This window comes from Arachis duranensis, chromosome 5 (assembly GCF_000817695.3).
Source record: "Arachis duranensis cultivar V14167 chromosome 5, aradu.V14167.gnm2.J7QH, whole genome shotgun sequence".
NCBI classification, from domain to species: Eukaryota; Viridiplantae; Streptophyta; class Magnoliopsida; order Fabales; family Fabaceae; genus Arachis; species Arachis duranensis.
In genome coordinates, this window is record NC_029776.3 from 80937251 (window position 1) to 80961357 (window position 24107).

The following is a 24107-nucleotide window of genomic DNA, read 5'->3' on the forward strand; positions in this document are numbered from 1 at the left end:
TATCAAACTTCAAACATACTGTTATTATTATTAATATTAATATTTTTATGGATCTTATTTTTAATATGAGTAATGTTATTAATATTATTAATTTTATTATTATTATAGCTACGAAGATTTAATAAAAAAATTCATTGTATATGTATTTGTTTCATGGAAAAATAATATCAACTATCAATACAATCCATCTTTTAAAAAAAAATTAAAATCAAATAACAAGAAAGCCCACAAACCTAATCATTTTCATTATGCTAACACATTCTACGTCATTAAATATCAAACAGGGATAATATCTGAAATTTTGGAAAATTTTTGCAGCAGCAGTCTTCGTCTCTTTAAACACTGCTGAGCCGTGATCCCTACCAAAATTTGGAAAAATCTATGTTCCATATGAACCCTTTTCAATACTGTCATGTGGAGAAGTTTTTTAAACCAATTTTGTTGTTATTAGCAACCCTATAAATAACTCTAGAATATTACTAATAAAAAAATTTTTGTCTTTGGACTACATAAACAACAAACACCAAACACGAAAGACCAAACCATGACCCATCGACCATGTCCTCACCCTCTCCATTCCAATTGGAACTGCCTAATGACACCATTTCCCAAGGGACTTCATTAAATTCTATAATCAATACAAAAATGTCCATAATCCATTTTCACAACCCTTCGCAAACACCTTCTACCCTTTCGGCTACCACATTTATAATAGAAACCTGTGTGCTCTTCCATTTACTCCGTATTAAATGTTAAACTTCAATCTCCAAATAACCTTCAACCACACATGGAATGACTTTATATTTAACTTCAAATGTATGCAATGGAGTGTAATTTAGAACAAAATAACGCCTAGCTTCATGACTATTTATGCAATGAAAATAATATATCATATTCGTAGCTGCATGTAACGATTTTTTTCATTTATTTTTTTGTGCCAACCCTTGTAAACCACGCATAAAGAAATAGATTGTAACTATTACATAATAACGTAATAAGAAGATAAATGTTAGAGTCACGACCCACAAAGATGCAAAATAAACCCTTCACCACAAACCCTAAAACCGTCAACCATGAACCCTAAACAACAAACCCCAAACCCCAAAAACAGTTACCCGTCAGCCCAAAACCAAACCAACATTATCCACGGCCGTGCAAGGTGTCCCAAGAAGCCAGCCGCTTCTTAAGCCGAGCGTTCTCAGCCTCCAGTTTAGCGACACGGGAGTCGACGGACAGACTAGATATCCGCTCCAACTCTAGTAGACGTTCCCTGCAACTCTGAGTCACGTAGTAATTGTAGTCGAGGATCTCCTTCCCAGACTCTCCAACAACCGCTTGCAGGGATGATAAAGTGGCTTCTTGCCTTGCCAGGCGTTCGTTGGATGAGAACCTGCCGTAGGCCACAAAGTTAACTCCGTCCGGTGGGCCCCCCACATGCACCAGAAACCCATAGTACCGGTCGCCCTGGACGTATATGCAATCGCGGGGCTCAAACACTGGAGGCTCTGTCTTAAGGGCGTCACATGCCCTGCGCAGCATCTGCTCAAGGTCCTCCATGATGACAAACTGGTCAGGATTCACCGTGGGGACAAAATCTGGACTTTCAAACCCAGGAAAAACAATAACAATGAGTAAACATAAAGGATAACCGGAAAAAAAGATAATGTGAAACCGCCTACCGTCGTCGCGGAAAGGGGCGCCAGGGCGAGTTCCTCCGGAAGAACCACTTCTGTCACCTACGCTGGGGCTTGACATTGTTCCAACCCAATGAACAGTGACTCAGTCACAAAAGGATGTAACAACCTTCAATCTTATTAACAAAATCCTCAGCGAAGCAATGTCAAACATGAAACTTATTTATATTTATATATGACATGCCTCATCACATTCTCCAATCCAATTATGTATACACAGTTATCTCACTCGACAGTCACACCGCTTCTCCGGGGCTTTAAATTCGATAATAAATGCATTAACCTCACCTATCCGTTTTTCGCACCCTCCACTATATGTTCAACGCTTTTTCATTTTCACATTAAACGCGTCACATTATCTCCCCTCTATGTGATACACGAAACAAATTTCAAAAACACAAAATTCACATCCATGGTATTAAACTACCCTAAACTATTCAGATTACATAAAAAATTAACTATTAACTATTCATATATTAAACGGCTAAGTATCTGCCCGAACCTTTAACATTTTGCTGACTGCACGTGGAATAATGTGTACTACTACAGGTCTAGAAAAGTATAGCTAAGTAACAACTTTTGTTTAACAACGTCTGAACAATGTATTATAATAACATTAATAGAGTGAATTTAATTAGGAGAGTGCTAGGGGAACATTCTTGAAAAATCTTCTTGGTCATCTATTCTTTTCCAATAATTAATACCATTTCCCATACAGTTTTTAGTTTTCACCATAATATAGTTACGCTTACTTTAACATTTAATATTACGCATGCATTACTGAGAACGTATCTGCTACACTCAAGTTCAGGTTTCCAACAGGGTCGGTGGACTTATAAATATGGAGGATACACTCCTATGCCACACTCCAAACCCTATACTCTAAACACGTATCCCCATCCCCATCGAAATAGGAACCAACATGAACAAACTGAAAATGACAATCGACTGTTTCTCAAATATCGCTTTCATTCCCAACGACATCTGGGTAGCAATTACCATTAAAGTTGCCTCAGACTCCATTCGAGACCTGTGCAGTCTCAGAATGACCTGTAAGGCTGCACGCGATGCGGGAGATTCTGATATTGTTCACCGGAGTGTTTTCATCCCACCACCGCATGCCACACCGTGGTGGTGGTGCCTCAGTCCGGAGGCAAAGAGATTCTTTGATCGATGCATGGTAGCTGGCCATCCAGAGCTTCTGTTTCGGGAGGCACTTCGGGAACTTTTCATCAGACATGACGAAAATGTTGGCCTCCAAATGCTGAATAGTGCAACAAGTACAGGCCATGCAGCAGCCAAATACGCACTGACCATGACGTTGCTGCTTCGCACGGACGGCAACGACGAAAAACAAAAAGGGCTGGAACTGTATCGCGAGCTTGATGCGGCTGGTTCACTCGCTGATTGTAAGGCAAGGTGCTTTTCAATTCTGACAATCTCGTGGCCAAGTGAGGTCCAAATGCCCCATATAGAAGAACAACACACCGTCTGTGCCGTACTTAGGTGCTCGACCAGTGGCCACATGCCTCTTCTGTATGACTATCGCAGACGTGCAGCAGAGCGAAACTCCGTCCATGCTTTCGGAGGGGCCGCTCATATCCCCTGCATCCAGCGTCGCGCAGACTACGACCTGCAAGCCTTCGTCAACCTCCCATGAGTTAATACAATTTAATTACAACCTGTATATTAAACGTTAAATAAATGAGTCGATACAATTTAATTACATACTTGTTTTATCTTTCATTTGTTATAATTAAGTATTGAAATTTATATGTTATTTAATAATATTTTATTTCAACCGGAACCCTGTCCTTCATCAAACCAAAAGTTAGGCTAGTTTATGCTCCTTGCAAAACGACACATGTCAGCCCCACAGTCGATAAATTTCCAACCGTTGGAAATATTACAGTTGCACAATTTCAATTTCCTGCTCAAATCACAGGAGCCATCGTCGTTGCCTTTAAAAACCACCGAAACCAACATCCCATCTTAAACATACTCAACACAACTCTCCCTTGGAATCTCAACATGGTCCGTGCCAAGAAGAAATACTATGTTGTTTTCATAGGGAGGGTCCCTGGTATCTATAGTTCCTGGCCGGCCTGTCATAGCCAAGTTAACGAATTTAGCGGCAACCTCCATAAGTCTTACGAAACCATCGATGAAGCTCGTATGGCGTTCGAACAATTCTTATCTGGCAGACGATCACAGACTCAGCTCACCAACAATAGTTCTCTACTGCATCAAATTCATGCAACATCCATTCGGCACCACCCATCACCGATTCCTGACTAACTACTCCCTTTCGAACGAAGGCATACAGGAGCAACGTCAAATTGAAGGAGGAGACAACCACTCAACTGTCCGTCAAACCAACCGATCCAACCAAAGGCACCGGCAACAAAATCCCTACCCGTGTATCCTATTTATAATCGTTACCATCTTCGTCCTATACTTAACTCTGGTTAGGAAGTAGGCTCGTCTTAACCTTAGTTATAACAGCACCTACCACCATGTGTTACCTGCTTTGTAGCAGTCTAACATTTCACTGTCTTTCGTGGTTTACTTTTTAACGTATATTCTATTGTATTAATTAGTCTAATGTTCACTTCACGCATAACATCAGCTTATTATTCCAGCATAACTGTTATTAACTCAGCGAAGTATAATTATTCATATGTGATTTTAGCACTTTAATCCATTAATCCATTTACCATCCTCCTCTGTTTACGTCATCTGAACACATACGGTACATACAGCCTAAGATTTTTAGATATAGACAATTTTAATGTGAAATGCGATAATTTTTGTTCATTTTGATATTTGACATTCCTGTTATGATAGTACATAACATTACTGCGGTTTTGTAAAACAAATATATTTTTAAAATATAAAAAGAGAAAACGTCGTTTTTGAATAATATATTTTTATTATTATACAGAGACAAAACGTCATACACGTTTTGTAAAAAAAAAACATTTGTTTTTACCCTAAACAAAATAACAACCCCAATGTAAGTCACAAGAAAAAGCGACAAGGATCTTGAGATCTGCTTCCTTTGGGGATTGAGAATGACACACATTTAATTAATGATAATAATTTGACGAAACACATACAGCTACAAAATTTCATTATAAACTGAAAACTGATAGAGGAAATGCAAAATGCATAAAAAATAATTTCATTGTACAATGCAACGGTGCAAGTAAACCGAATTTATCCCTACTAAATTCTGTACCGACTCTCTGACACCTACAACTAATAAGCAGAGATTATTATCTGCATAATAAAATGAACACAGCAAAACGATAAACAACTTCCGTGACAAACATAATTGCTTCACTTGCTAAAAGATACATGAAAATGTATAGCACAAAGTACATTAAGAAGTTTAATTCATCTCTCAGCCCTACTAGGAAGTAGAAAACGAGACTTGATGAAATGGACATGAGGAAAAGGAATGGCATGACAAGAATTGTCCAAGTTAAAATACTAGTGCACTTCAATGATGGTTAGATTATTGACATTCATGCATCCAATTGAGACTGTATTTCTTCCTTGAAGCGAATTCTAAATACATATAAACTTCTGTACAACCCGGTTGTTACATTTATAGGAAACAGACATTTCTTTTATAGATTCAATATTCTGTGATGAATTGAAAAACTTCTTTTAGCAACCACCTGTCATGCAAGTGACACAATTGAGTTGAAAGTGTTAAAATTTAAGTCAACTTTGGAAATCTAAAAAAATATCAACCCAAAAGAACAATACAGAACATAAAGTTGGCAAAAACAAAGTACAAAACAGCTAAAGTGGTTCATCGTCTTTTCTATTTTCTTCATCAAATGAGAACAAAAGTATTTAAAGGGACAATAGAAAGTAAAGCGAGCCTCTTTAAACGATTCAAAAAAATATTTAAAATTTCAATACAATGGAAGAAGAAATAGTGTCAGAACAATGGAAAAAACAACAAACAAAAACAAGAACAAAACAGAAGCATACCTGAACCGGATAAGCTTAGAAGACAAACATGGGTTCCAGCCAAGAGAGCAAAGCGTGTCTTTTCCATCCACTAAACAAAACACAAAACCCATGTTTTGTTTTCCATAGCAAAACGGAGAGAATCGAACTTGCACCTTCCAACAATGTAAAAGAACAGAAACCACCGAACATATGTTACATACTAAAACTGAAGAACCAAGACAAAACAATGGAGAAAGATGCAACATTACTCTTATGCTAATAAAGCTTTCAGTGCAAATAACACAGAAGAACAGAACAAAAAATCGCGCCAAAACAAGATACACAATCTAAAGAAATGTAGAGTAACGTTAAATTCAATAAGTTTATTTCCAACAAGGGAAAAATGCTGAATATATGCAGCCTCATGTGGCCAGCGAAGTCAAAAAACACAATCACGTGTACGCCATGTCATGCTTTGAAATTTATAAGGTAGCAAAACTGAAACAAGCTGTCAACAACATATATGTACCTCTCCAACAAAAGCCCCTTTTCATGTTGCACAGAATGTGTCTCCCGTTTGTGAAATTTGGTCACTTTAAATTGCTTCACGTGCCCCTCCCTCCTGACGAAAACATGATTTCTAGCCAAGGACCAAGGTACATGTCGGCATAACCTTTGTATTCTTCCACGTCTCTTCCAATGTGCGCACGCAGCCTTTTCTTATCCCCCCTTCTGGGCCTCTACCTCAGGAAGTCAGCAACAAAGACGTACACATTAAAAAAAAGTTACTGCATTTTTTATTTCTATTGCGTAATAATTCGACGGCAAAAGAGATCATAAATCATATCAGTTTCAATTTCCTGCATTCCTATTAGATATCGTGCTAACAACAATCATTATAGACCGTGTTGCCACCATCACGAGGTAGCATCAAATTTCTTAAAACAGAAATTTTTGAATAGCCTGCAGAAACAAATATTGTTAGAGCTACCAACCGGGATGAAATAGAAGTAAAATGGAGCAAGAAAAAAAATCATAGTGTTTGAATGAACGAAGGCTGAGACAGAGTTGTAGAGTTATCGGAACTAAAGCAAGAGTTTCTCGTGGCATTTAAGTACAAAGCAGAATCTAAATTTAAATCCGCGGCGATTCGTTTGACTGCTTCCGAAATTGATTACTCAAGTTTCAGAGGTTTCCATATTGATCACCATCATATGAATAGGAAAATTGTTTCCCATACGACGGTCATCTTCATGGAAACTTATCAAACTTGAATAATCAATATCGGAGTCACTCAAATGAATCACCGTGAATTTAAATTTAAATTCCCCGTTATACTCAAAAACAACGAAATAATCTTGCTTTAATGCTGATAAGTATACAACTCCGTAACAACCTTCATTCAAACAAACGCTAAAATCTTCTCTCTACCTCCATTTTACTTTTATTCCATCCCCAGCTGGTAGGTCCAACAATATTCAAGTTTTCAAATTACATTACAAAAATTCTTTGATCTCTAACTGGCAGAATAAACCATAACCAAAAAGCCAGCAACTTCTGATGCAACATGAAACAAACCGAATCATCAACTTATTCACCATTTTCAGGCACCAAACAACTATTTGTGAATTTATTTACCAGCATTAATCCCCTTCTTAATTAATTATTTAATAATTCTAAGGCAATCATCAACTGATTAAAAAATATAAATGACACAAGGACAAACTTCAACGTCACTCACTTCGCCAAGTGATACACACTAACTGAATGACCTATGGCAGAACAATATTGGTTTTGCATCCAGATCTCTCATCCCATACATTCCGGCAGTATTCTATAACCAAAAATTTATATAAAATAGATTCAACGAACGAATAACCTCTTTCATAACCAAAATTAGAACATCAGGATCTCCGAATACAGGTGGTTATACTTACAGTTTTTCCAAGGTCTGGGTGTGCTTCCCACACTTGTCCCACCACACTGCACACTCGATCGGTAATTGCTGACATAAACACTCAGGATTTCATCCACCTAATACAACCAACTTTCAGATCTGTCGGAAGGCATCTCTCTCAGCCTCTATCAAACAGATTTCAGATTAACCAAATTTAAACGAAGTTTGACATCAACAAAGAAAAATATCACACACTTGAATGGGAGAAGATGGGCCCCACCACTTAGGTATCAAACAACAAGGGCAACCCATTTCTATCCCTATGATGCATGCAGCTGGAACTACTGGATCTGCCAGGTATTAAGTTTCAATCACAAACACTGTTAATGACAATCAATCAGCTATTTGAAACAAAATAAAATGACAAATTCAAAGAAATGCAAAAATTCAAATACAATGATATCAATAACAATTACCAGGAAATTCAAAGAAAACTACACTGCATTACACAGCAAAGAAAAGAAATCGTTCAAATTAATACCTAAGTTGGAGCCTCCATATCTGGAGTCGAAGGGGTAAGATTCGCCGGTATGCCACTGTTGGGAGGGGATGCTCCACGCTGCTTCTTGACTCTCCGGAGCTGCTTGGAGGCGGTTCTTCAACGGGACTCGCATGGGGTTAGGGGGCGTTGGTTCCTGGGACTGGGAGCGGCTGTGAGGTGCTGCTTCCGCGCGACTTCGACGATTTGCGAGGTCCTGGGAGGACTGCGTGGGGTTGGGTATCGCGTTTAGAGAGCGGGGTTTCTAGTTTCTTCTACGATGGCTGCGCTAGGTTACGAATAATGATATTCAGGTAATCAAATGGGGGTGGGACATGGTTTTTAAAACTTACCCGATCCAACATAAACAACCAGGCCCATGTTAGTCCACAAAAAAACCAACTCCATGCTACCACTCCACTACCGCGCTGGCTTAATAGCTGCGGCTCAATAATTTAACAACACACCACAGCTGCCCCCAATCTCAATAAACTCCTGTAGGTTTTGCTTGTCACCTTTTCAATAGGTTTTGGGAATACCTTGCACCATTTTTCTATGATTCTACACCATAATAATCCTAATAAATCTGCACCCTCAACATTTTTAATAATATATCTCAAGGGTACTGCACCCTGGATCACCAAAGATCCAAAAAAGTTGACTGGAGCATTAGAAAACCTTCCTGTTTTTTAAGCGTAGTTGTATATTCACCAAAGAATATGTTTAAAAACGTAGTTATATGATTATGGATACAACCACTTTTTTAAAGTGTGACAATAATTAACCGCGTGACAACAAAATAAGCGCAGTTATAGTTCAATAAGAACGCATATTGATAAAGTAACAAGTACGCGTGGATGTAATTCCTGTAAAAATATGACCATAGCTAAAAAAAATATGGCCGAAAACTATAGTTATACTTTTTTTTTTCATTTTTTGACACGTTTTAAAAATGTAACAAATTTTTTAATAATAAATATATATTAAAATATAAAATATATATTAAAAATAAATTAAAAAATACGTGTATTCATAGTTTCATACGCTATATGTTACAAAAATGACTTCGCTAGGTTTAATAGACCACGTGTTACAAATTTTATAAACATTTCTTGAGCTTACCTGTATTTTTATCTTTGGCGAGATGATTGATACCTAATTTATCTAAAATTTAATGGGTTTTTACTATTCTTTGCTCATTATTTCGTAAAGCACTTAAAATTTTCAGTGTAAATGAACTTAATTTATATATAGATAGTTATATAATTTTAGGATAAAGTATTAAATTAGTTCTCCACGTTTGAACGTAACCCTATTTTGGTTCTTAAAGCTTAAAGTATCCTATTTGAATAATCTAAAAAAGTTTTATTTAGTTACAATGTAGTTTCACTGTGAGATCAAAGTTAAATAATTAATGGAATATCCTACATAAAAATAGTACAAGAACAAGATCGATAATTTAAAAAACAAGTACAAATTCAAGAGGCACAAAATCAACTGCGAATGTATTAATATATTTAGTTATTATTTTTTTAATAATTTAAATAAAATATTTTCTATAAAACTAAAGAGAATGATAAATAAATGTATTGATGCATCCACGGTTAATTTTGTGCCTGTAGAATTTGTATTTATTCTCTAGATTATTAATCTTGTTCTTGCATGTTGTTATATAGGACATTTCGTTAATTATTTAACTTTGACCTCATAGTGGAACTATATTGAAGTTAAATGAAACTTTTTTTTATTCAAATAAAATATTTTAAACCTTAAAAACCATAACAGGATTACGCCCAAATATAAGGAATTAATTTAATACTTTATCCTATAATTTTATTTGTCCTTATCAATTATATAAAATTACAAATCATACATTTTTTTCTCTCTTACTAACTATGAAGCACGGACACTTTGTTGAGTTGTCGTGTCTGCGTGTCGGACACATTTCGGACACGACACTCACCAATACTTGTTCGACACGCGTGTCTGCTGTGTTCAAACCGTGTCTCAATAAAAACTAAAAAATTCTTCTCCGGATACACTTGGACACACTTAAATACCATCACGTATTAGCGTATCCGGTCTTATTATTAATATATACTCTTAAAATAAATTTAGATATAGTATATATTATTATTTATTAAAACAAAAAATATTTTAAATACTTGATATAATTAAAATAAGACATTAAAAATAATTTAAAAAATTAATTCATATTTTAATATCAATAAAATATTAAAATATCATTACGGTTTATCTAAAAAATATTTTATATTTTATAAGTATGCATGTATCCGTGTCATGTAAAATTTTAAAATTCACATGTCGACGTGTCTCATATTGTATCGTGTTCCGTGTCCATGTCAATGTCCGTACTTCGTAGTTTACTAATTTGTTTTTCTCTTTCTCATTTTATGTCTATTTACCCAAAAATTACTTGAACTCATGGACGAGATTGAAAGATGAGGAGAAGCCGTGTGGGAGTGTGGTGAGATAGGGTTGGGCTAGAGAGAGAAGTATGATGATGATTGAATTTGGTAAAAAAAATGTTGGGTGTTTAAATATTAATTTTAAAGATATAACTAAAATAAATTTAAAAATTAGGGATAAAATTAAAATAAATTAAAATTTAAATGTATTTTTAAAATTTTTAGTAAATTTTAGAGACAAAAAATATACTATTAAATGAATGCTAATGGAGGGTTGTTTCCAATATTTTTGATGATGGGATAATAGGTGTCTAAATGAATTATTGGACTAGTTTATTTAATCTATTCTTTTTTGAATTAATTGAACCCATTTTATTTAACCCATAATTTAAACAAATTTGATTTTAATAACAAAGACAGACTAATGCAATAAATTTAACCCATTTTGAGAGGCCCTAGTCCTTTTCGGACTAAAATTCACCCAAAAGGCCGAAATATCGGTGTCACTTACTCAATCATTCCTTAGTTAAAAATTTCAAAATTACTTTTATTAGATGGAAAAAAAACGCATGCTAATTCATCGGAATCTAGGCTGAATAAACATGATGTGGCTGAATTGACAATTCAAGTCATAGTAGGGAATAAAATTCCAATATGATCCCACTAAACATTACGCACTTGCTGTCGGCAAAGATATTAACTATGCCTCGAGCCAAATTATTAGGCCCCAAGTAATTTGGTCCAAAGTATAGAAAAAAATATTTCATAAATATAAATATTTTATTTTTTATCCTTTTGCCGTTTTGCGTGTTAATTAGTTCACGAGCGTTTCATTATTCTTTTGATTATATATATAGAGATCGAGAGCGTGTATTTTGCTTAAACATGCAATTTTCTATATATCTCATTCAGAATTGTGTCATTATATAGAAACGAACAGTAGTAGAACTAAATTGCACCATGGCTCTGAGTTTTAAGTTTGACACAGAACCAATAAACCAGGTTTTTTTTTCTCTCTCTTCTTTAAATATTTGTTTTTCGTATTTCATTTCTTATTAAGTTAGGTGAAGTCGACTTTACGTAAAATTAAGATCTAGGAGTCGTTTGATGAAAATTTAGTCAAATTAATTAAATCATCTAACGATTTTCAGGTATCAATTTCACGTGAAGTCGATTGTACCTGAATTTTTACCTTCTTATTTTTGCCATATGTTATAATAGTTAGAAACTAAGATAAAAGATTACAGAAAAATATATCGTTATATTTATTATGATTTATATATAATACAAATTACAGTCTATTTATAAGTATAAAATAAATTAAAAATAATAAAAATAACTGTTTAAAATTTAAATTCCAATATAAATTTAAGTATTTAAATACTATTGCAACAGTAATAATGGTTCACTACAACGTCATTGCAGGTACTTTTCCGAGGAAATTCTTCTGTGAAGCTAGTGATACTAAATAGGCCTCATAAGTTAAATGTCCTTAACTTTGAAATGGTAAGTAATTTAAATAGGTCATTGTTATGGTATTTAAAAGTATTAGTCTAATTTATCGAAAGAAATTAAAAATTAATATTTAATTTTAAAAATATAAAAATAAATAATTATTAAATATTCAAAAATTATCATAAAAAATAAATTAATAGATAAAAGTTAAGTATCAAGTTATAGACACTATAGAACTTACCATTTAAATATTACATTGTATCTTTTATATAATAGTATCACTTTTTTGGTATCTATAACAAGAGTATCAAGTGTGAACACAGAACACTATTTTGATATTAATACTTTTTATTAATTAATATATTTAAAAAACTTTTAATTAAAAAAATAATTTAAATATATACACAATTAATTATAGCAATCGTGGTATATGAAATTCATACCATAATGCACGAAAGTGATTTTAATTTGCGCACTCTCCTTTTATTTGACCTCAGTAATTAAACAAAAATATTTGTTTTCATACAGCTTGTCTTTTCGTAGCAACTTTTTAGAACCATTATCTATATAAACAATAAATATAATAAGGATGATAACGAGGAAGGTAAACTTTTTGCAGGTTTCTCAAATTTTAAAGAATTTAAGGATGTATGAGGATGACTCTTCAGTTAAACTTGTAATATTGAAGGTAATTAAAACGCCATTTAAAATATGAAAAAATATTAGGTGAATAAGTTATTTTTGTAATAAGTTCAATTAAATTATTTTTTTATATGATTTTTAATTTTTTAAGATTTAATTATTTTAGTGTGTTTTATGATTTTATTAAATTTTTAATTAAATTTTTATATTTTTAATTGATTTTTATACTACTTTTAATTTTATAATTAGATCATTTTCAGTGTAAAAAATATTAAAGTTAACTGAATATCTTTTCGTAAATTGAAGGTATTTAGAATTAAGAATATATATAATTAGATCTTTCATCACATATTTTTTGTGAAAAATATTTTGTTGATTTTAATATTTTTAATATAAAAATGATCTAGTTACAAAATTAAAAACTGAGACCCAATTAAAAAGAAAAAAAAAAACTAAGTTAGAGATCTAATTACAAATTTGACAAAGCTATAGAAACTAAATCGTAATTAAATATTACTTCAACCAATTTTTATCATACTAATAAATTATTAGATTAATTTTGTTGAATTTAGCTATGGTTTCACTTCATTCACCTGTATATATATATATATATATACACTTTCTTATAGTTATTAATAATTTTGTTATTATTATATGTTTGTTTTTATAATTTAAACTAAACAATATTTGGCATTTATATATATTGGTGAACTAATATGTTTCTGAATTTCTTTCCCAATGTTAATTAGGGTAATGGAAAAGGATTTTGTGCCGGAGGTGATGTAGTATCAATAATTTCTACGTCACTCATAGGTATAATACTCAAATAAAAACCATCAACATAGATATAATCAAAATAGTTAATATTTCGATTTAATTCTTGTAATATTTTAATATTACAATTTTACTTAAAGCAACCGTCATTTTTAATTTATTCCAAAATTTTATGAAATTTGAATTTTAACTACTTTAATTTGTATATAACATATAGAACTAAAATATTTTCTTGTAAATAATGATCAGATTAATCACTTTTACATGCAAATGTGATAATTGGATGTTCATCATGTATTATGTAGTTTAAATTTATCAAGAGATTATTATATATTCTAATCTGTAACCCTTACTTTAATAATCTAACTAGGACATTGGACTTACCCTGTGAAATTTTATGGTAAAACACTCATTTTGGACCATTTGGCAGCAACCTACAAAAAGCCTCTAGTAAGTTTGCATTCGCTAATAATAATTAAAAATTAAAATTTTCAAAATTAATTATCATTTTGTAATTCTTAATTATTATCATAAACGATTGTTTTTCAATTGTTGAAACCAGGTATCTGTGATTAATGGAGTGGTTATGGGAGGAGGAGCGGGTCTTTCCATGAACACAACCTTCAGAATTGTAACTGAAAAAGCTGTATGCTTCTCTACTATTACCTAATAAGATCAATTTCAGCAGAAAATTTCATCATCAATATAACAAAAATAAAATTACGTTTCTAGTATGTGATATTATAAACTGAATTACCAAAATATATATTATGTTCCAATTAAAATATATAGGATGCGACATAGATTATATAATGTTCTGATACATAAATTTACGGTACAAGAGCGAAGGTTTCACCAATCATATCGTGTTTTTTTACACAAAAGGCCTTTCATCACATGTATGCAAAGGAATAAAATTGATAGTGAAATTAAAAGAGAAAAACTAATGTGATCATTTTAATAACCACTAATTCATCAACTTAGTTTGATAATTATATAATTTTTGTTTCAAGTTGATGCTAAAAATAACAGAAAAATCCCATAGTTTCAGAAAAAATAGAATTGAGGGTCGTTGAAGTCGAAGTGTTCTTTTTCTTCCGTTAAAAATTTCGTTACTTTTCGTAAAAATGATCAAGAAAAAAGTCACATTAGGTCTTCACTTATAAAAACAAGTATTGATATTTGATGAATTATTATTATTATTATTATTATTATTATTATTTGTAGGTATTTGCAATGCCAGAGGCACATATAGGGTATTTTCCAGATGTGGGTGCAAGTTACTTCCTATCTAGGCTTCCTGGCTATTTTGGTAATTAACTAAATAACTCAAATGCTTCATTTTATATATTATATGTATATATAGGAAAAACATAAATTACTAAATTATTTATTCTAAAAATTTAAATTAATAATAAAAATACGTAAATTATTATATATCTAACACACCTTAGACACATCATATATCTATAAAATAATAATTATCTACAATTCTTACTTTTTCATAAAAATGGCCTTATTAATTAATGAATCAATATGATTCTTTATTTGCTAGTTTTACCAAATTATTATTTGCAGGGGAGTATTTAGGGTTAACTGGAACTCGTTTGGATGGAATAGAAATGGCAGCATGTGGATTAGCTACACATTTCGTCCATTCCACCGTAATATATATATATATCTAATGAAAGATTTGCCTCTAATTATTGGATTCATAACAATAATGTAACCATATATTTATTAGTATATTTGTTTTGTTTTATTTTCATTCTATGTAATAGAAGCTTAATGCATTGGAAAATGCTCTACAAGCTATTACTTCTTCAAATGTATCAACAGTTTCTGCTTTAATAGAAACTTTCACAGAGAAACCAACTGTGAAAAAAGATAGCCCTTTCAAGAGGTAATTAATTATTACGTCATTACAAATATTATTATTCTTCTTTTAATTAAGATATATATAATTATATATGTGTGCTATTTGATATAATTGATTAATAATGCATTTCAACTAATCCTGTTCTCACTCTGAAAAAAGATTGGAGATTATAAACAAATGTTTCTCAAAAGGGACAGTGGAAGATATAATTCAATCCTTGGTAAGTATATATATTATTTAGTATACCATATATATCTGTTACGTTGAAAAACTGGAATGGAATTATAATTTTTAAAATTATTTATATAGAAAAATGAATTAGAAAACAGAGCAGAAGAAAAGTGGATAACAAATACATTAAGCTCTATGCGTTTTTCAAGTCCCATGAGTCTTAAGATCTTCTTAAAATCTGTGAGTATATATAAAATGATCATTTATCTAAATTAAATTCATCGTTATTGTAAATTTTTGCACTAATCTATCTGTATGCATTCATGCTTTTTAGATCAGAAAAGGCAGAATAGAAAACATTGAAGAATGTCTTTACAGGGATTATAACATTGCTTGCCACCTCAATCGAAGAACAGTAAGCAATGATTTCTACGAGGTAATTAAATATTTAAATAAATATTTTTTCCTATGAATAAAGCTAAGAAAGTTTAGCAAATAAATAAATAGTTCCTGGGATTATTATTTAATCAATATGAACTAATTCAATATACATCCCATTTGGTTATAATAACTACCAAGTATATGAAAAGATTGAGATTGGCCTTATTATTTGCCTCCTAATAAGTTTCTCTCTTTTTATTTTTGGCAAATTATTCAAATTAAAATTTTTGGTGAATAGGGTTCAAGAGCAAAGCTGTTTGATAAAGACAACAAGCCTAAGGTAAAAAGCTAAGTGATGTTAATTTTATCTATTAGATATAAATAATTACTTGCATAATATTTCTTATACTCCTTATTAAGCTAAATAATATATATTTTAATTTTTTCATACTTTTTTTATTTTTGAACTAGTGGGAGCCTTCAAAGCTAGAGTTGGTTAGTGAAGAAATGGTGGATCAGCACTTTACAAATATCACTGACGATACATGGGAGCCTTTACAACTTCCTTTAAGATCCCATTCTCCAATCATAACTGCCTGCAGATTATAATTATTGAATTCAAGATATAATCTCTGGTGGGTGAAGGTTAAGTGAGAAAAAAAAAAAAGATAAAAGTTGAAGGTTAATCTTAGTTATAATTACTACAGCAATTTAATAATGCTATATATGATGAGAATTTAATTCTCATGTACTGTTAGTGTAAAGCAAAAATTTTATTTTTGAGAAATGTAAAAGTTGCAATAAAAATTATGAAATCTAAATTGTCAAAACAGATAATATATTCTAGTAAGTGGTATTCACTATTGTTAATTCTTTGTAGTTTTTTATTTAGTATTAATGCTATCTTTTGGGATTTGTGTACGTCTTTATTTAGTCTAATTAAATTTTTTTTTTTGTATACAAGGATACTGTATTATTTTTTTTTTTTTACTTTTTTCGTTTAAAAAATATCAGGAAATACTACTTAACCAAAGAAGAAAATAAAAAATGGAAACCCTGCAAACGAGAACAACCACCAAAACTTGTTTGTTTATTACATTGCATAGAAACAGGACAATATACTATTATTGCACATTGGCACAATGACACAACAAGAATTTGAGATAAAAGTTTAAAGACTTCAAACATAAGATTGTGAAGATAAACGCCCAAGTACCCAACATTGGACTAATAGTAGTAAAGCCACGATCCACATTCAAATTATGATGACCACCACAATAATGTAACTAAATTCATCACTAGATGGAAATGGTTAGGAGAGAGTACGGTTTAGAGTCAATCTTAACCCTATTCGTAAGTTGAGATTTTTATATAAACTTAATTATTTTCTATTTTTCTAATTATATCCGTTCTTAATGTGCGGGTATCCGATCCTATCCGTAGATTATAAAAAAGATGCAGTATTATTATATAAATTGATGATAATTTAAAAAAGAATTAATTTTTATGTAAAAAAATATAAAATTATCAATTAATAATCTTTTTTTAGTTGCTAAAAATTTTCTGCATTTAGTAAGAGATCTTTAGTTCAACATCCACTTAAAACATATTTTTATATAAGTATATAACATATACATATATAGGGTGCGGGTTGGTCGAATAGGACTCAACCCGCACCCTACCCTACCTATTGCAGATCGGATTGACAACCCTATCCGATCGGGTGGGATTGGATTAGATACCCGCGGATAGAGTGCAAATTGCCACCTCTAACCAATAGTAGTGGGAATGGCTAGTGCTACATTTTCTTGTTGGAATATAATTACTCTTAACTAATATTCATTTATATAATTATATTTAGTTATATAACAACAATAATATACAATTATCTAGATATTTATATTTTATCACTGTTGTGTTTTGTTCCGGCCCAACCTGCTAAGAACTCGAGTTTGGTCGCAAACCACCGACCCGAACCAAGAGGAGACTTGCACGTCACCTCCTTTTCTTCAAAGAACCTGAACAGCTGGTCGAACTTTCTAAGCGAGTGGGTCTATTCATAAGGGGTCCACTTGAGTACAGAATATAAAAGGAAGGAGATCTATCTCTTCCAGATGTATGTCACCTTTTTAAATTCTAATTAGTCGCCTCTTAGTACGGAAATTAATTTTGACATCGGAATATCCTTATAGGTAACTCCATCCGCCGTCCAACCAACGTTGCAAGCAAGGTCCATCCTCCAACTCGTGCTCAAGTCTCAATTCCCTTTCACACCTGCTTTAATGCCACTTCAACCCAACCCGTGAAGAATCTGAGCGGATGAACATATTTCAAATTTAGTTTCACATGAGACACACTTATAAAACCTTTATATATAGAAGTTTGATGTTAATGGATAGAAAAAAATAAACTGCGAGGCTGAAAATTACATGAAGCTTGAAAGTATAAAGAGTAAGTAGTAATCAAAAGCGTTAAGCTAGAGTTAGTTAGGAAAATTAGAAGTCTGTTAGTGAAGTTAAGTCTGTTGTATATAAACCAAATTCTGGTGTAAAATTCAGTGTGCATTCAATCACAAATATCTTCTCTTCTCTTCTCAATACTCTCTCTCTCTCTCTCTCTCTCTCTCTCTCTCTCTCTCTCTCTAGAACCTACTAGATCATTTTACATGGTATCCAGAGCCTAGGGCACAGAAATGGCAGAACCAGAAACAAATAGAAACAGCACAGAAGTGATACACAGCTTTTCAAATCCGATTGCAATCAAGTTAGATGAAGAAAACTTCTTGTCATGGAGGGAGCAAGCTGAAGCAACGATTGAAGGTCATGATCTCATCAATCACATCAAAGGAGACAACATACCAAAACAATTCAACTCGATTGAAGATGAAAAAAGGGGAAAGAGCACAACAGAATTTAGGGCTTGGAAAAGGCAAGATGCTTTATTGAAATCTTGGCTTTTAGCTTCAATGAATTCATCATTCACTGCACGAATGGTAGGCTGCACATATTCACATCAGATTTGGAACAGATTGGAGATGTTCTTTGCTTTGCAAACTAAAGCCAAGATTAGACAACTCAGAAGCAAGCTGAGTGATACAAAGAAGGAAGGTTTCATGAATGATTATCTTCTTGAAATCAAGAAAACTGTTGATTCATTGATCTCTATTGGAGATCCTGTGGATGAAGCTGCTCATGTTGAAGCTATTCTGGCTGGATTAACAGAAGAGTACTGTTCGTTCATCACCTCGATAAATGCTAGAGACAATCCAATCTCAGTAGAAGCGATGGAAGCGTTGTTATCACACAAGAGGAATGGTTTGAGAAATTCAAGAAAGGCTCAATTCAAGCAAATCCGACTCATACAGCAACTCAAAGAAGAATTGACAATTACACAAGACCTGACAACTATAATGGAAGAGGATATGGGAGAGAAAATGGAAGAGATTTCCAGTCAAGAGGTAGCTATGCTCCACGAGACAGAGGCAGAACAAGTGGATTCAACCAAAGCTCTGGAAGAGGAAGAGGCCAATTCTTCATATTAGTATGTCAAATGTGTGAAAGACCAGAGCATTCAGCATGGGAATGTTGGCACAGGTTCAATAAAGAGTATGTAAGCCAGAACAGTGGATACAATACTCAAGCAAATGTTGCAATGGCAGCTGCTCCATCAATAGTTTATGATCCAAATTGGTATCCGGACTCAGGAGCAACACACCATATGACTCCAGATCCATCAAATGTGTCTGAATACAGCAACTACAATGGAAGTGAACAGGTTATTGTAGGTAATGGAAATTCTTTGCCAATTACTAAAGTTGGAAGCTCATTAATCAAACCATTTTCTTCTAATTACACCTTTAAATTGCAAAAACTACTACATGTACTAAATATCAAAAAGAATTTGTTAAGTGTACATAAATTTGTATGTGATAATAATGTATGGGTTGAGTTTCACCCTCACACGTGTCTAGTGAAATCTCAGGATTTTGAGGAGACACTTCTCCAAGGAACAGTTAAAGCTGGAATGTACTCCTTTGGACCTGCCGTCACAAATAAAGCTCACTCACCAGCTGCTTATGCTGCAACAGTGGTTGGACTATCAAATTTCAAGCTTTGGCACCTTAGACTAGGACACCCTTCTTCTGATGTTCTTACTCGAATTCTTAGAAGTTACTAAATTCCTTTCACAGCTTCAAACTCATTGTGTAATGCTTGTTGTATGGGAAAAGCACAACAGCTTCCCTTTCCTAAGTCTGAAACAATAATCCATTCTCCTTTAGAACTTTTGTATACAGACATTTGGGGTCCAGCACCCATTTCTGAAATAAAAGGAGCCCGATATTATGTTCATTTTATAGATGCCTATTCTAAATTTACATGGATTTATTTGTTGCACAATAGGTCACAATTGCAGTCAGTTTTTGTTGAATTTAAGAAAATGGTTGAGCTCCAACTTAATGTAAAGATTAAATGTATACAATCGGATAACGCAAAGGAGTATATTGCTTTGTCTAATTACCTCAAACAAGAAGGTATCTTGCATCGTTTTTCTTGTCCACATATTCATCAACAGAATGGTGCTGCCGAAAGGAAACATAAACACATCGCTACAATGGGTTTATCATTACTGGCTGAAGCTAGTGTGCCTATCAAGTATTGGGGAGATGCTTTCACCACAGCTACTCAGCTCATAAATTTGCTTCCCACACCAGTTTTGTAGTTCAGGTTTCCTTTTGAAAAACTATTTAGAAAGAATCCCTCTTTGTCCATGCTCAAAGTATTCGGTTGCCTCTGCTATTCCCAAACCAGACCCTACAACACTAATAAGTTACAGTTCAGATTTGAGCCCTGTGTGTATCTTGGTCCAGCAATTCATTATAAAGGATTCAAATGCTTAACAAAAACAAGAAAGGTTCTTGTTACAAGAAATGTACAGTTCCAAGAAAATTTATTCCCTTTTAAAGACGGATCCCATGGGTTCACTACCATCTCCACCACTAAAGGAGAAATCTCCTACCCACACCTATTGCCTTCCATTCCTGTTCTCCCAAACTAGCCACCACCTTCAAGTGTTTTCCAACCAGCAAACCTTGCTGCCAACTCTCTTATTACCTACCCTACTCCGTCACCATCACCATCACTTAACACTAACCCCCCACCCTTACATCAACCAGAACCTCCATCAAGTAACCATCACATGATTACGAGATCGAAAAATGGCATCAGAAAACCGAAGGCCTTTCAAGCAAACACTCAAAAGAGCCTTGAACCGAAATCAGCAAGAGAACCATTGAGTGACCCCAAGTGGAGACAAGCAATGACAGAAGAGTATACAGCATTAATGAGAAACAATACATGGAGATTTGAAGAATTGCCACAGAACTGAAATGCTTTTGGTAGCAAATGGGTATTTCGAGTCAAATACAATGCATATGGCTCAATCAACAAATATAAAGCAAGGCTGGTTGCTTTAGGGTGCAGTCAAAGGGATGGAATTGATTTTAAAGAAACTTTTAGCCCAGTGATTAAACCGGCAACAATAAGACTGGTTTTGACACTTGCACTATCAAAAGGCTGGAGCATTAGACAGTTTGATTTCAACAATGCATTCCTAAATGGCGACCTTCATGAAGAAGTTTACATGAGGCAACCTCAAGGATTTGAAATTGGAGGCTCAAATGTGGTTTGTAGACTCACCGATCACTATATGGGCTCAAACAAGCGCCAAAAGCTTGGTTCACTAAACTCTCTAGTGCACTGCATAGGTTAGGATTCACCCCCACCAAGTCTGATGTATCGCTATTTGTCAGGCACCCCTCTGATTCCACTACCTTTTTACTGGTGTACGTTGACGATATTATCATCACAGTGAAGCTTAATAGCAAATTTTCTCTTAAACACATGGGTGAACTATCTTACTTCTTGGGAATCGAGGTCACCAATACTACCACTGGTGGTCTTGTTCTTTCCCAGACAAAGTACATCAATGATTTGTTGACGAGGGTGAAAATGGATGGATGCAAACCTTCTCCTACTCCCATGACATCTAACCTAAAATTGACCTCGGGAGATGGCAACTTGTTTGAGGACGCTGGCTTGTACCCCTCTATAGTGGGGAGTCTGCAATATGTCACTATCACCAGACCCGAATTGGCTTTCTCGGTGCATAAGGTGTGTCAATTTATGCAGTCACCAAGGGAATCACATTGGAAGACAGTGAAACGAATATTGAGGTATCTACAAGGAACCACTTCCTTGGGCCTGCATTTGCAGAGGTGCTCTGACCTATCTTTAACTGGGTACACTGATTTAGACTGGGCTTCGGATATTGAAGATAGGAAGTCTACTGCTGATTATTGTGTGTATATGGGGAGGAATCTTGTCTCTTGGTCCTCTAAAAAACAGCACTGTGTCTCTAGATCAAGCACAGAGGCGGAATATAGAGGTATTGCGACTGTTGTAGCAGAATTGCTTTGGCTGACAAAGCTTATGTGTGAAATTCATATCACAGGTCCAACTCCAAAAGTGTATTGTGACAACTCTGGCGCTGTGCTCCTATCTACCAACCCGGTTTGGCATTCTAGATCAAAGCACTTTGAAGTTGACTTGGCATTTGTTCGTGATCATGTTGCAACTGGCAGAATTGCAGTGAAACACATCCCTGGTGATGTTCAAATTGCATACATAATGACTAAAGCAGTTTCCTCCACAAAGTTCCTTGACTTTCGAAGCAAACTCAGGATTGAAGATGTTCAATGCCTTCGTTTGAGGGGAGATGAAAGTATAAAGAGTAAGTAGTAGTCAAAAGCGTTAAGCTAGAGTTAGTTAGGAAAATTAGAAGTCTATTAGTGAAGTCAAGTCTGTTGTATATAAATCAAATTCTGGTGTAAAATTCAGTGTGCATTCAATCACAAATATCTTCTCTTCTTTTCTCAATACTCTCTCTCTCTTTCTCTCTCTTCCCTCGCTCTCTCTCACAAGAACCTACCAGATCCTTTTACAAAGCTAAGCTAAGGGGTCAAACGTAATAAATTATTTTATCAAATAAACAGTATTGTATTCATTAAATTCATTATAAAAATTACATAAAAATATAAATTATATCAAATTCATAATATTTAGCTTGTGCTTGAATGCACAATTTAATTTTTTTATTCAACAAAATTTTCATAATTAAAGTTGTTTATTAATAAAACTAACATATATGATGCTATTTTTTGTCATAAACATATATGATACTTTTTGGCTATAAACGATGATTTTATTTTTAATCTTTTGAAAATAATATATATGACTTTTTTTTTTACATATATATATGCTTTTTTTTAATATATAGTTAAATCTATTTAAAGTCGTTCTGAAGTTGCACGTCAGAGTCAACATGTCCCTAAATAGCAAGTTTATAATTATTTAATTTTATCCTCAAAATTACACTTCGAGACTCATAGTTGTACCTTAGCCAGTAATTTCTGTCTAACACTAACCATTGAAAAGTTGAGGTAGCCTGATACATGCCACGCTGGCATGCCAATGACTAGCTAACGTGGCGAAATAAACTTTTTTTTTGCAATGACCTTAATTTCTAATTTATGTTCACTAATTGTAGAGCTTTCCTTTATCTTCTCCTTTGGTCTATTGGTTATGATGATGGGTAGCGATAGTAATAGCATTGGAAGTTCGAACAACCATCGTTCTGATAAAAGCATCACTAAGAAAAGCAATAGAAGACGAGAATCATGTCTACCAGAGTGGTATGGGTGTGGTTCGCGATTGATTTTTAATGGTTAGGAACTGATTCGTTCTAATTCAGAAAAGTCCTTTTTTGGTTGTCCGAACTACAATGTAGGTGATATATGGTTGATTATGATTGTTCCTTCTTGTTTTTTCACTGGCAATAATGTTTTCTTGATAATTTGTAATTTGTATTGTATGTGGCTATAGACTGTGGATAAGAAATGGTGTGGATTGGTAATGGTTGATAAAATCCAAAAAGATAAAGGATGGACAATGAAGAATGATATAGTGGGTGCTATAATTGATGATGAAGCATGGAGGATGAAGATTTTTTAGAAGTTTGAAAGGTTAAAGTCTGATATTAGGGTTTTGAAAATGGGAGAAACTGTTTTGTTTATTATATGTTTGTTGTTAATTGTTGTTGGTATTTTAGTGAAAAAATAGAAAAGACAATTTGACCTGTTGTATCTCACTAAGAATAGATGAGATGTAGTTAAGTATATTGCTAAAATTGTACCTGTTTCTAGTAATTAATTAATGGATTT

The 24107-nt window shown here is 33.4% G+C and overlaps 3 protein-coding genes across 3 annotated transcripts; all 3 read left to right on the forward strand.

The window, feature by feature from the left end:
- The first annotated feature begins 2631 nt into the window (after nucleotides 1-2631).
- Nucleotides 2632-3354, forward strand: LOC127747644 (putative F-box protein At1g67623). The gene has a single exon (XM_052261755.1). The coding sequence runs from the start codon at nucleotides 2632-2634 to the stop codon at nucleotides 3352-3354; it is 723 nt and encodes a 240-aa protein (XP_052117715.1).
- An 8133-nt stretch (nucleotides 3355-11487) lies between these two features.
- Nucleotides 11488-16438, forward strand: LOC107489727 (3-hydroxyisobutyryl-CoA hydrolase 1-like). Its single transcript, XM_016110478.3, has 14 exons — nucleotides 11488-11529; nucleotides 11953-12033; nucleotides 12602-12670; nucleotides 13374-13437; nucleotides 13769-13848; nucleotides 13961-14044; nucleotides 14626-14710; nucleotides 14977-15062; nucleotides 15180-15301; nucleotides 15437-15497; nucleotides 15587-15688; nucleotides 15783-15884; nucleotides 16128-16169; nucleotides 16301-16438. The coding sequence occupies exons 1-14, from the start codon at nucleotides 11488-11490 to the stop codon at nucleotides 16436-16438; spliced, it is 1158 nt and encodes a 385-aa protein (XP_015965964.1).
- Nucleotides 16439-21729: 5291 nt separating this feature from the next.
- LOC127747645 (uncharacterized mitochondrial protein AtMg00810-like) lies at nucleotides 21730-23898 on the forward strand. The gene is made up of 3 exons (XM_052261756.1): nucleotides 21730-22618; nucleotides 23484-23590; nucleotides 23770-23898. The coding sequence occupies exons 1-3, from the start codon at nucleotides 21730-21732 to the stop codon at nucleotides 23896-23898; spliced, it is 1125 nt and encodes a 374-aa protein (XP_052117716.1).
- Nucleotides 23899-24107: the final 209 nt, after the last annotated feature.

What these genes read in the sequence shown, in the direction of transcription:
- LOC127747644 (XM_052261755.1), top strand. Translation starts at nt 2,632, where the DNA reads ATGACAATCGACTGTTTCTCAAATATCGCTTTCATTCCCAACGACATC.
- LOC107489727 (XM_016110478.3), top strand. Translation starts at nt 11,488, where the DNA reads ATGGCTCTGAGTTTTAAGTTTGACACAGAACCAATAAACCAG. An exon ending in AAAGATAGCCCTTTCAAGAG is followed by an intron (nt 15,302 to 15,436) that starts GTAATTAATTAT and finishes CTCTGAAAAAAG; the next exon opens with ATTGGAGATTATAAACAAAT. An exon ending in ATAAAGACAACAAGCCTAAG is followed by an intron (nt 16,170 to 16,300) that starts GTAAAAAGCTAA and finishes TTTTTGAACTAG; the next exon opens with TGGGAGCCTTCAAAGCTAGA.
- LOC127747645 (XM_052261756.1), top strand. Translation starts at nt 21,730, where the DNA reads ATGGGTGAACTATCTTACTTCTTGGGAATCGAGGTCACCAATACTACC. An exon ending in GGGAGATGAAAGTATAAAGA is followed by an intron (nt 22,619 to 23,483) that starts GTAAGTAGTAGT and finishes GATGATGGGTAG; the next exon opens with CGATAGTAATAGCATTGGAA. An exon ending in ACCAGAGTGGTATGGGTGTG is followed by an intron (nt 23,591 to 23,769) that starts GTTCGCGATTGA and finishes ATGTGGCTATAG; the next exon opens with ACTGTGGATAAGAAATGGTG.